This window comes from Montipora foliosa, chromosome 8 (assembly GCF_036669935.1).
Source record: "Montipora foliosa isolate CH-2021 chromosome 8, ASM3666993v2, whole genome shotgun sequence".
NCBI lineage: Eukaryota > Metazoa > Cnidaria > Anthozoa > Scleractinia > Acroporidae > Montipora > Montipora foliosa.
Genome location: NC_090876.1, coordinates 6,442,722 through 6,452,750, shown reverse-complemented (window position 1 = coordinate 6,452,750; position 10,029 = coordinate 6,442,722). Strand labels below are relative to the sequence as shown.

Here is a 10,029-nt window from a genome sequence, read left to right as displayed (position 1 = left end):
CTCTTCAGCTTGAAAAATTTTGCATGACCGCGGATTTCAACCACGAAAATCATCCGTGGACTATGGCAAACCATGAAGGCTTCAATTTGTAATCCTCTACGATGATGGTAGCAAATGTTTTAAAAATAATCACAACTTCTAAAGTGCTACCTTTTGTCTTCAGATTTTGAAAGTGTGATCGCTTAACATTTGAGTGGCAAAATTTTGAGCTTTGACTGTTCTCCAAAGGCTGTTTACTTTAAGTTAAGTTTTGGATTTGATGGTCCGCCATTACTCACGTTCAAAACTGACCGATTGGACCTGTGTGAAAGACCGAAACTCCCGTGCTGCATATTAATTCAGCCGAGTACACACGCATTGCACTTCTTCAACTATTGAGTCTTTTGACGTCATTTCTCCTCGATTCAGCTCTCTCAAGATTTAAAGTTTGTAATGGCGGACCATTAAATAGGAAGATTCCAGTTAAGATAAACAGGTATATTTTTGAAAGCAATGCTTAAAGTGCCCATAACCCCAAAATATTTTTTTTCGCAAAAAGGAATCTTTGCACCTGTTCGAAACGCATTGCGGCTATTTTTTCCTTTTTCTAACAAATCCTGCCATTTTATAGGTGTCGAAAGTTGCGAAAATCCAAGCATCGTTTGTTCACGACCGAGTCAGAAGGGGAGTGGGTCTATTCCTGTTTTGAGGTCACAAACTGATTTACATGCCATTAACTCTTTGTAAAAATGCATGCAAAGTAGATTGTGATGTCAAAACAGGAATAGACCCGCTCCCCTTCTGACTCGGTCGTGAACAAAAGATGCTTGGATTTTCGCAACTTTCGAAGCCTATAAAATGGTAGGATTTGTTCCAAAAAGGAAAAAATGGCCGCAATGCGTTTCGAACAGGTGCAAAGATTCACTTAAGCAAAAAAAACATTTTGGGGTTATGGGCACTTTAAAACTTGGGTCACTTAGTGTTTAGTTAACATAGTTTTGAAATCCAAAGAAAAATAAAAAAATGACTTTTTAGCCAAAAGTAGCACTTTAAAGAGACAATCCACTATCACGGGGTGTACAGAGTACAAAAGTGCAGCTTTATTTTTCACCACCATTATGTACAAATAGTTGCCCTTACAGAGGAAATACGTACAGGGTGCATTTACACGGAATCAGTGCGTGATCGCACGGATAATCAATAATTTACAGCCTTTCCTCTTTCGATCAGTAGAGCGGTATTCAATTGAGTGGCTTAAGGGGGCTATGGCATATTTTGTTTTATAATTCCGGCGCAACTGCTCCAAAGCAATGTTACAACATTCCTAGAAATTTGGGGAAGACATTGAATAATTTCTAACTGGAAGATGTCATCCAAAGTAAGTTCTTGGACATTTCTTTAAGATATGGAACGAGAGTTCTAAAACTTGGGCCTCAATTGTTAAAATTGCAATCCCTTTGTAGCCTTGCTATCCGTAATATCAAAATACAGTTTACAGTCTCGTTGCAGGAAAAGTCTTAACTACGCTGCGTCAGTATTTTCAGTAGTTTGCAGGCATATTTCAAAATTATACAGGGAGAAGTGAAAATCCCAAACCAAAGTAACCACTTTCTATCATTTCTTGCCGATCAAAACGCAAAGAAACAAAATGCAGGAAAACGGAAGCCAGCAAGACTGCCAGTGATTGGCCGTGAGGGTGACGCGAGATGATTCTTATTGAAAGATAATTACCGCATAAGTTTGAAAACCCCTCAAAGATGGGCAAAATGACATTACCTTTCCATCTGACAACAAACGACAAACCTCACAAGTTAATGGTTCTCGCGTATTTTTTGACGAAACGTAACGAAAACTCGACGCACGCGAATCAGGGATAGATTTCTGGCCAAAGTGCTCCGCAAAGATCTTCTTTTGGTCAAATTAGGCAAGACCTCTATCACCAAAAATTCTTGGATCCTTGGAAAGAGCTCTTCGCCGTCACGTGATCACAATTACCGAAAACCACAGAGTCTGTATAAAGAACGCGCCCTTCGCGTGACTAGGCTGTGTTCAGGAGAATCATCGGAGATTTCTCTTTAACATCATCTCGGTCGAGGCTTGTGTTTCGCTTTCTTCTTTCTCTTTTTTTTCACGACTGGCGCACCTGAAAGTAATACAGAGACCAAAAGAGACACACACATTTAATTGACCACTCCCTCTACGGTCCGTTTGCCGCTAGGGGATTCGAAATTTCTCTTCTCACACGGTTATGTAATATCCTCTATGTATTAGTCTACTTGACTGGATATTATCCAGTTGTCTTTAGAAGATAAACCGTATGCAAATAGTGAAACCTTGAGTTTCCGTTGATTGCTTGTCTCCAGTGGCAATAACGGAATGAACACACAGGATAACAGCATAAGGATTGAATAGGTTTGACATTAATGGCTCGGGCGCACTTTGGAACATCTCTAGTGACAATTGTAGGGATGGCGCCACCTAAACATTATTCTTCTAGTTGTTTTATGTTCAATTGGCGCGAAAAGCATAAGCGCGCGGAGAATGGGGAGAGACGATGTCCCCATTCTCCGCGCGACCTTGCCGCTGGTTAATTTCCCTCTCCAGCAAACAATACCGTCAGCTTCACAGGCTACCCAAGATCCCACGAGTCTCACAGACCTTTTGGGAAGGTCATGGGTTCGATTCTTGAAGAGGAGACCTGGGGTTGAGTCCGAATATGTCGAATCATTGATGTTCAATAAATCATATTCATTTATCAAATGGCCCGAAAAATTTGACCTCTTCCCCACACAACTGTACACATTTACTAACCGGCCGGCGAGTTCTCCTCGCCTGTTGAAACGTTCGATTCTTCTTCCCAAGATAACCTATGAAACAAATGCAAACAATATCAAACTCAGGGGTGTATTTTCCGTGAGAGAAACCTGCGACCTAAAAAAGAAACCACAATCTCACAAATTGTTCGTTGAATCAAGCAAAATTTGAGACCTGTTCACGTTCAATTTATCTCTCAGGGCTTGCAATTGCCCATCGCCATCTTCATAGCTGTCAACATCTAAAGACAAACAAACAAGATTACTAGCATAATTTTTGGCATAATTGGAGCAAAAAAGCATAAATATAATTAGCAAATTTGGCACTTTTTGGAGCATAAATTCATAAAATTCAGTAGACATGGTGTATTTTCTGCAGGAATAAATTAAATTTAGGTAGTATGTTCTTGCAATGCGTGTTTAAGCTACGCTAATTGCTCTGACATACTTAGTTACTAGGCCTCTTTTGGCGAATTCTGCGTGCGCCGTCAATCTTTTGGAGGAGTACTCTGGTTTCCTATCCGGCTTTACGTGGGGATTGTGTAAGCTAGCACAACTGCCATACGGCTCCAACATTTGGTGTCGTTATTGCGCGCCTATATGTACAGAATCTACGTCATTTTGTGAGCATAATTTCGGGAAAACTTCGAGCACTGCTAGTAGCATAATATGCCACTTTTAGGAGCACAATCCGCCAAGGCCAAGCAGTGGTGATTACCACTGTGGCCCAGGTTCCTTTCTGCACAGCATCTTCATTGGATTGGATTCAGTTGTTGATAATCTACTCTGCTCTGAGTTTTCGGTCAATAGTACTCCGGTTTTTCCGTATGCCTCAAAACAAATATTTCTTTACTTGTTTGATTTTCTTTCGTTTCCAGGGCCTCAAGCTTATTGAACTGTTTGGCGTGACTCTCTAAGCGCGTTTTTGAGACGCGGACGGCAACCTGAAGAGAACATTTCGCGTGCGAGGACAGTAGTGCCTCCCAGCTAGATTTTTATACTAATCATCTCTGATGGAGAAAAGATACTTAATAGCAATCTAAATGTAGGTCCTGAATAGGCAATGTGCCCCGCTTGTCTGGTGTTTTCTCAGTTGTCCTTTCGGCTGTCGTCAACCAACCAGTTTCCCATCCTTCCCTCCTACGGGTGCATTATACCTAAAAACACATGCATGGGCCTCATTTGCGCGGCGGCCATATTGGCAATAGATTTCGTATCCTGAGCCTCGACTTGAAATGTTTGGGAACGAGTTTCGGTGACGCAAAACAAAAGTTTTCAATCCCTCGGGACTCAACATGGCCGCTATGTGATTCAGGCCCATTGCTACTCACCAATAACATCATCGGGTTCCAAAGCACTTCTGCTATGAAAGAGAAAAGCAGAGAGGTTTGAGTATCGCTAAAGGACTTACTAGAAGCGGTGTTGTGGTCTGACCTAATCTTGTCGGGAGCATCTTTCACTTCCTAAATAAAATTGTAAACTGCGTAACAAGGGGTCTGGCCAAAGTCCCCCACAAAAAGAAAGCATGGTAAATTAGTCCTCAAAAGCCCCGAGGGGAGAGGCTAATAATTTCGCTTCACTTCACTTCACAACGGCAACCTACTGAAACAAGAGCGGTGACCTCAAGACCACACCGCGGCGACGTCAACGGACGTCAAACTCTTTGTCAATCGCTCCAATTGATTCAGCTCCTTCAAACAAGCTGAACTACCCTCCCACTGCATTCGTAGGGACGGTATTTAAAATAAGATGAAAAACTAAAATTTGGCCTTTTGTTCACACGTTTCCCACAGACCTTGAAAACTTGGTATTTTTCACGTTGCAGATTTGCAGGGAACGGGGAAGAAATGCAGAAAAATTTAAAATGCACGTGCTGAGCCACTGTTCTGTTCACTAAATGCCATTGTTTCGGTGGTGGTGTGCTTGAAAAATAACAATGCTGCGCGAGAGGGAAGCATTTTCGTGCATTTCTTTCCCGAAAACAGCAAAACGACAACGAAAAATGACAAAAACGTTTTGAAGCCTTAAAGCTTTTTAACTCCCTAAAGGGAGGCTCGAAAGAGCGCACGTCAGCAGCACTGCACGCATAAGCTGATAAATCAAAACGGGCGACCTACAGTATATATATTCCATTAATTTCCTTCCAACAAAAATGGTATCAATTCTTTCACATGACCTTTCCAGGGAAGTTGTCATCGTCAACCTTCCCCATTTCTGGTCAAATAGAGGACATTTCAACAAATAATTAACTTAAACATGATTCTTACCCGTCCGCTCGCAGCCTTCCGACTGGGGGTTCCACTTCCGAATAGGCTAAAATTTAAATGCAGCAAAGTTATGATGAAAATTCACAAATCTACACTAACTGCTGGATATGTAGGATACAATGACTCATCATTTATTAGGCACACTTTGCATGGAATATTTCAAAAGGAACTGCACAAAATTGACCACAACACCGGAGACTAGGGACCCAATTCTTGGCGAAAGATTAGTGGGCGAGTCCGCACATTCCTCGAAGTGTATGGAAACATTGAGTGTCGAAAGTAATTAGCGAATTGCTTTGGTTTATGATAACTTCATTCAGTTCTCGCGCCACTTTTTCAACCAATCAGAAGTAAAACCAAAACCAATGGTGGCTCGCGCGTGCACGTTTTCCCGCGCTTTGGGTCGGCTACGTGTAATTACTTCGAGTTTTGATTGGTTTACCGGATTTTCTCCGTCCTTTTTGATTGGCCAAAGTAATTACTTTGGTTTTGGTTTTGCGACACTCGATTGAAACTTGCTCTATGACAGCCAGTCAAGTGATCAGCCATAAATTTCCACTACGATTCAAACAAGGTTCTCCCGGGTCGTCGGATCTCCAGTTACGACTAAACTAACGAAAGAGAGAAATCATCCTCGCACTCATCTGCACAATTTAATGACCCATTGACTCCTCGGACGTCCAAGGACGCCCCAGTCGAGGAGTAAAATCTTCAGGTGTTAGAGTAAAATCTGTTAAGCCTCACTCGCAGGGATCAATGGACTAAGCTAGTGTTTCTTTATATAGACACTCAAAAAATTCAGGCGTCTCCAACGGGATCTCGAACCCATGACCTCTGCAATGCCCTGTCACAGCGTATTTGGACTCCCCGGTCCAGGGAAAAAAGCCTTAAATGACAATGACCACAACCAGGTTTTCTGAGCCCACAAGACTGAGCACACCCCCCCCAGCAACCCATTGTTTTAACGAAAACCGCTGGTCAGCAACCTGGTTCTGGTCATTGCTGTCTAAGGTGTTCCGGTCCAGTGACCCGTTTCTCGAAAGTCCCGAAAACTTTTCGGGCCCGAAAAGCCATTTGTGAAACTGCCAACCGCCTGTTTTGGAAAGCCGATCTTTTAACATGTTTTTAAGGTAACAAAAAGAAAAATGACCGTGAAGTTTGACGAATTAAATCCTCTCCATTCTTCAGATACAACGGGATTGTGACACCCGAAAATGGCCCGTAAAGTTTCGGGACTTTCGAGAAACGGGCCCCAGATCCGCTACCGGATATGGATTCACGGATTACGTCACCAGATCACCTGGCCAGGTGTTAAAGGGTTATCAAACATCCAGGTCCGTTCAGAAATAATGTCCCCTTTAACCCACTCCCTCCTGAGAACGAGACTTAAAGTTTCTACTCTGTCTAATGCCCGACGATTTTACTGGTCAACTGAGGCCTCTACTTAAGGATGGTGCCTACTATTGTTATTGCGCATATGTTCTGCGCATCTCGAGATACTCGGATTTTCTGTGGGGGATGCTTATTAATACAAGGATATTTTTGCGCGGTTCAAAACTACGCGGAGAAAGCACAACTTTGCAAGTACTCTAGGTATCCAAAAAGAAAATTGGGGGTAACCATGCAGTTTTCAGCGATAACTAAGCTTCAATTTGGAAAAATTTGGATACATATTTTAAAGTTTTTAACAAATATTGTTGATTATCTTTGCAAAATGCGTGGTTACCCCCAATTTTCTTTTTGGATTTCAATTAACACTTGTTAAGATCTGTTTTTCCCGCATATTCAGTAAACCGCGCAAAAATACCTGTGAACTAGTAAGCACCATCTTTGATGGCAATTTGTTATATACCTAAAAGTAAAAGCCTGACAGACTGTCTTTGATCATCAGAATGCTGAGGGCATCGGTGAGACCTGATAAAAGCACATAACAAATCAACACAGCTCGATTTGAAGATAGTTTTTTCGGATTGGCTAAAAATTGCAGTGTGTACATGTAGTTTTAATGATGAAGCACAATAAAAATTGCATTCAAACTAATTGCAGTAAGCTTTAAAAAGAAGTTTTAATGTTCTCGTTCCCTCTCTTGCTTGTTTCACTTTTTGGGCCATTAGTTAATATTTCTTGAAGTTGTGAAACGTGGGTCAAAGCACATTCATTAGCCATGGGCAAAATTTGGCCATACGGCTTGTTATGCAGTTTATAATCATTTAGAGAAATGAAAGATGCCTTGTCCAGAACAAGGCCATGTTAAAGTGAAGGGGTTCTTTAACATCCCATCACGACCTCGAAGTTTGGTTCGGCCAGGATTCCGACCCACAAACCCCTGCATGGAAGCCAGATACTCAACAGAGTTTCTGTTTCAATCTCCCACCGACGCAGTACCACAGTTTCTTTATAAACTAAAATTTTGTTAGTTGTAAAACAAGTGTTGCTTTCTTTTTAAAAGAATGAAGAGAATTTCACTCATACCTTGTACACATTCTCGATGTGTGCTCTGATATCACACCACATGTCTACAACATGGAAGGAAGGAAATGATGGTTGCAATATGAACCACTTCAATTGTCATTTAACTTTATTTACTTAATAATTACTTTAAATAGTTATTTACTATTATCTACATTTAGCATGTACTAGCTCTTTCTTCAATACTGATTAATTTAGCTAGAGCTTTATAAATAGCTATATAAAAATAACCTCATCTTTTAATACTGCAACTGCATTGTGGTAGTGGCCAACTCAAAAGCTTTGCTCCTTTGGCTGTTACACACTTTTCCAATATAATTATACCACACATAACTCAACATGGTAAAAAAGCTAGCTTTGTCTCTATTCTCATCTTACTATCGTTTATACATTATTGTAATTTGAGTATGTGTGAATAAATGAAGTTACTTGAACTTGAATGCAAACCCAGTGCAGTTTTGGAGCAAAAACCTCAAAAGTTCCTCATTCGATCAAAATCGCACTGACATCAGAAACCAGAAGGAGGAACTTTATGAGGTTTTGCTCCAAAACTCACAACTCTGCCATATGTCTAGAGGGAAGGTTGTACGCCATCTCACAAACAATCTACTAGCTGTTACATAACTTATTAACTTCAAATCACCTGTGAAAGGAGGGCTTTCTTCTCCTATGAAAAAGAACAAACCCAAACAAAACCACCTTGTATTATTATTGTTTAAAACTACTGGAGAGATACCCAAAGTGAGGGTTCCTACTATTTGGGATAAGATGCAAAGTCTGACTTCTTTCAAGTTGAAAAACCATCTAAATAGAGTTAGCGTTCCCATTCCACCGACCCTTACCCTAATCTCCATAAAGAACTCTTAATTAAGTGGTTACAGAGAAGAAATGCTAAATCATATCACAATCTTAAAATGTACACAGGGTTCTTGTTAAGAGCCGGTAACCGGTTATTTTTACCGGCTGTTCAAGTAAATGTTACCGGCTGTTTCACTGAAATATTTACCGAAATTATCCAAGGAATGTTCGTCTGTTCAAAGGTGAAATTACATTTCGTTTATGGGAAAATATTGCTTTCCCCCTCCAACCAATCCTGTGAAGATATCTGGCACATGTTATTGTTTCGAAAATATACCATTTGCAGACCTTCCAACTCTCACGCATTTTGCGTGAGACACACGCATTTGATATATTTCTCACGCCCACACGCATAGACACCACTTTCTTACGCCTCCAGCGTCCGTCCTAAAAGCAGCTAAATCTGTTACTTATGAATACAACAAAGCACATAAGCGTAAGCTATAATGGTTAACATTGAAGTATAGGTTAATGCTGATAGCTAGTTGCGAGCTAGTCAGTGTTGTTGTTTTGTAAATAAGAAAACCCAGAACTTTTACTTCTTAAACAGCAATATTAATCAAAGAAGTTACATAAATTATTGAATGCAGATGTCAAAAAAGTGTTACTTTTGAGATTTTATGGGACATTTTTGTACCTTTAGAATTTTGTAAATCTTTTCTGAAAATGCAGAAAATCGCATTTCTGGGACTCAAATTTTCAAAATGTTTCCGGGGGGGGCATGCCCCCGGACCCCCCTAGGTGACAGCCAATGAAATAGCATAACCTACTTTCCTTTTGCTGAGTATTAAATTAATTTAGCAGCCGCTGGCATGTGACAGCGATCGATACGAACGTCAAGTTAAGACTTGAGCTTGCCAACCCATGCAGGGGCAGGTAACAAAGTTACCTGCTATTTTTGGTTTTTTACCTCCTGTGCAAAAACTTAGCAAGAACCCTGACTGTACAAAAATTAAATATCTAAACAGCAAACGGATTATAACATACCATGGAGAATTGACTTCACGGCTAGTTTACTATAAAGAACACCATATATAGACAGTTTTCTATTACAGAATTTGGGTCAATTTACTGCTCTCGTATGCTTGCTGCATTACCGCTTTTTGATTGTTTTTCTTTTTCCTATCTTCAGGAATAAGATCCTCGAAAATATGATTATATTCCATTCTTTAGTAGATTCTTCTTTTGAAAAATAGCCCATCTTTCAGGACGATACTAAAATTCAGCAATAATTTCACGTGGAAAACCATTATTCCTGCCAATGCAATTTTCATCTGTTTGCTTCGGAATTTCGTAAAACCTCAGATTGAAGCCTCTTGAATAACGCTCCCATGGCAAAAGCCATTCATAAAACAAATTGATCATATAAGGGATTATTTTACAAGTCCTACTTAACCTTCTTTATCTTACGATCAATGTCATGAATTTTACCATTGACTTTTTCGAAATTCTCAGTGGTCCCCAACAGTGCCTCATAATTTCTCCAACCAATGTAAACTATGACTTGTGCAATTCAATCACACCAGAAACGCAGCACAGAAGAATTTATGTGATTTAAAAAAACTGAAAGCTCGCCATGTACCCTGACTGATTTTGTATTGTTCCTTCCTGATTCTCACTTTTTATTCTTTGCCTCTATACAA

At 40.3% G+C, this 10,029-nt stretch overlaps 1 protein-coding gene across 1 annotated transcript in view; it reads right to left on the bottom strand.

Moving 5' to 3' along the window:
- Positions 1-1,063: 1,063 nt before the first annotated feature.
- Positions 1,064-10,029, bottom strand: part of LOC138012796 (ataxin-7-like protein 3) — a 21,783-nt gene continuing 12,817 nt past the window's right edge. The window contains exons 7-14 of the mRNA XM_068859685.1: positions 8,172-8,195; positions 7,532-7,575; positions 6,912-6,973; positions 5,060-5,105; positions 4,124-4,155; positions 2,968-3,034; positions 2,791-2,846; positions 1,064-2,122 (exon numbers count right to left, since the gene is read on the bottom strand). Of these exons, the coding sequence (XP_068715786.1) occupies positions 2,061-2,122; positions 2,791-2,846; positions 2,968-3,034; positions 4,124-4,155; positions 5,060-5,105; positions 6,912-6,973; positions 7,532-7,575; positions 8,172-8,195 (393 nt within the window). The 3' untranslated portion in view covers positions 1,064-2,060. The remainder of the gene's footprint in view (positions 2,123-2,790; positions 2,847-2,967; positions 3,035-4,123; positions 4,156-5,059; positions 5,106-6,911; positions 6,974-7,531; positions 7,576-8,171; positions 8,196-10,029) is intronic.